Source organism: Odontomachus brunneus, unplaced genomic scaffold, assembly GCF_010583005.1.
Source record: "Odontomachus brunneus isolate Ranch 3 - 2012 unplaced genomic scaffold, Obru_v1 Obru_scaffold_072, whole genome shotgun sequence".
Taxonomy (NCBI): domain Eukaryota; kingdom Metazoa; phylum Arthropoda; class Insecta; order Hymenoptera; family Formicidae; genus Odontomachus; species Odontomachus brunneus.
In genome coordinates this window covers 10,262-11,968 of record NW_022639522.1, presented here as the reverse complement: position 1 = coordinate 11,968, position 1,707 = coordinate 10,262, and the positions used below count along the sequence as shown (strand labels likewise).

The window sequence follows — 1,707 nt, the reverse complement described above, 5'->3', positions numbered from 1 at the left end:
TATATATATATATATATATATATATATATATATATATATTACAGATTTTAAGTTTAAATACATATTAGTACATATGTACGATTAATTTTGGGCATTTGAATTTCGCGGTTACATTCCTGCACATTTCTAATTGTTCACTACATATTATGTCATCATCACGTAATCATCACATTGCTTCATCATGCGCAATGATACACCTTTATATTTACATCATGTTTGCATGTATGTACACTCGTAATCTGAAAGGTTTGTGCACCGATTTTTTGTAGATTTCGGAACGGGTCCCAACTTCAGGAAAGAGACAACCACTGCTTGATACGCCACGCCGCCACTTATTATGAGAGCAGAAAAATGGCATATACCGTATATGCCATCCTTCTGCTCTCGTAATAAGTGGCGACGTTGGCGTGTCAAGCAGTGGTTGTCTCTCTTCTGAAGTTGGGACGCGTTCCAAAATCTACAAAAAATCGGCGCACAACCTTTCAGACCACTAGTGTACATGTATAAAATTATAATATTAAGAACATTATATTCCTACACTTTATATAGGGCTCCAGCTATGGCGTCGGCTGTTTGATGGCGATATCTACGGAGTACAGAGTTTTTGTTAAAGGACAACATAAGATTGGAATCACTGACACACGAGTAGGTTTATACGTTCCAAAGTGGTTCCAACATCCATTTATTTCATTGACAGGCTATCGACAGGCCGAGATTGCACTTTTAAGGTGTGTAATATATTAATGAACATACACTTCTAATAATTTTATGAATTATAATCATAATATATTTGTCCACAGGAGCTCAACATTTAAACCAGAAGAGGCATTGAAAATAGGTCTTGTGAACGAACTTGCTGTTGATAAAGCCGATGCGATAGAAAAATGTAAAAATTATATATTATCTTACGACGATATATCAAGTAAGAATGAGATTTTTATTTCATCTCATGTAATCCTGTATGCTTCTTTGTTAATCAAACGCACTTGTTGATATAGCCATTAGCAGGAAGGTAACCAAATTGGACCTACGAGGAAAAATAATCCAATGGCTTGAGGAAAATAGAGAAGCTGACATTGAGAAATTAGTGAAATATTTGATGTTGCCAGAAGTACAAGATAACTGTAAACGTCACATAGAATCTTTAAAACGGAAAGAGTAATATTTCGATAAAAAGATATATCTTGCATTTTTACAAATATAACATTCCCAGATAGCACAGAGAATTCAAAAAGAATTTAGTCGTATGTCACCAATTCTGAGTTCATTTTTAGATGCAAAAAGAATTCTTTTCACTGAGCTGAATTTTGAAGAATTCTTTTTGCATCTAAAAATAAATTTAGAATTGGTGACATACGACTGAATTCTTTTTTAATTCTTTTTTTAATATTATGTGAATAATATTCAATGTGAATAATAATAAATCAATTAAATAATGTTTTTATAATTTTTATTTTTGTAGATTTATACATTAGTAGGTTTATGTTCCTTCCTAGTATTCTTTATTCAATGGCTAATACCCGAGTATTATGGACTTCTTCGGAATCAATTTCGATCGGAATAATTCCATTTCCCCTAGAAAAAATAATAGAAATCTAGGAAATAACTGAATGTTTCCGATCGGAATTGATTTCGAAGAAGTCCATAATATGTACCCCGTATTTAACGAGTGGTCAGGGAAAAATATCAGGCGGCCGTCTTTAAAAG

At 32.7% G+C, this 1,707-nt stretch overlaps 1 protein-coding gene across 3 annotated transcripts in view; it reads left to right on the top strand.

The window, feature by feature from the left end:
* Nucleotides 1-1,180, top strand: part of LOC116846930 (enoyl-CoA delta isomerase 1, mitochondrial-like) — a 4,286-nt gene extending 3,106 nt beyond the window's left edge. For all 3 annotated transcript variants that reach the window (XM_032821338.1, XM_032821337.1, XM_032821335.1), the window contains 3 exons: nucleotides 550-728; nucleotides 801-922; nucleotides 999-1,180. In XM_032821338.1, the coding sequence (XP_032677229.1) occupies nucleotides 550-728; nucleotides 801-922; nucleotides 999-1,162 (465 nt within the window). In that variant the 3' untranslated portion in view covers nucleotides 1,163-1,180. The remainder of the gene's footprint in view (nucleotides 1-549; nucleotides 729-800; nucleotides 923-998) is intronic.
* The last annotated feature ends 527 nt before the right edge of the window (nucleotides 1,181-1,707 follow it).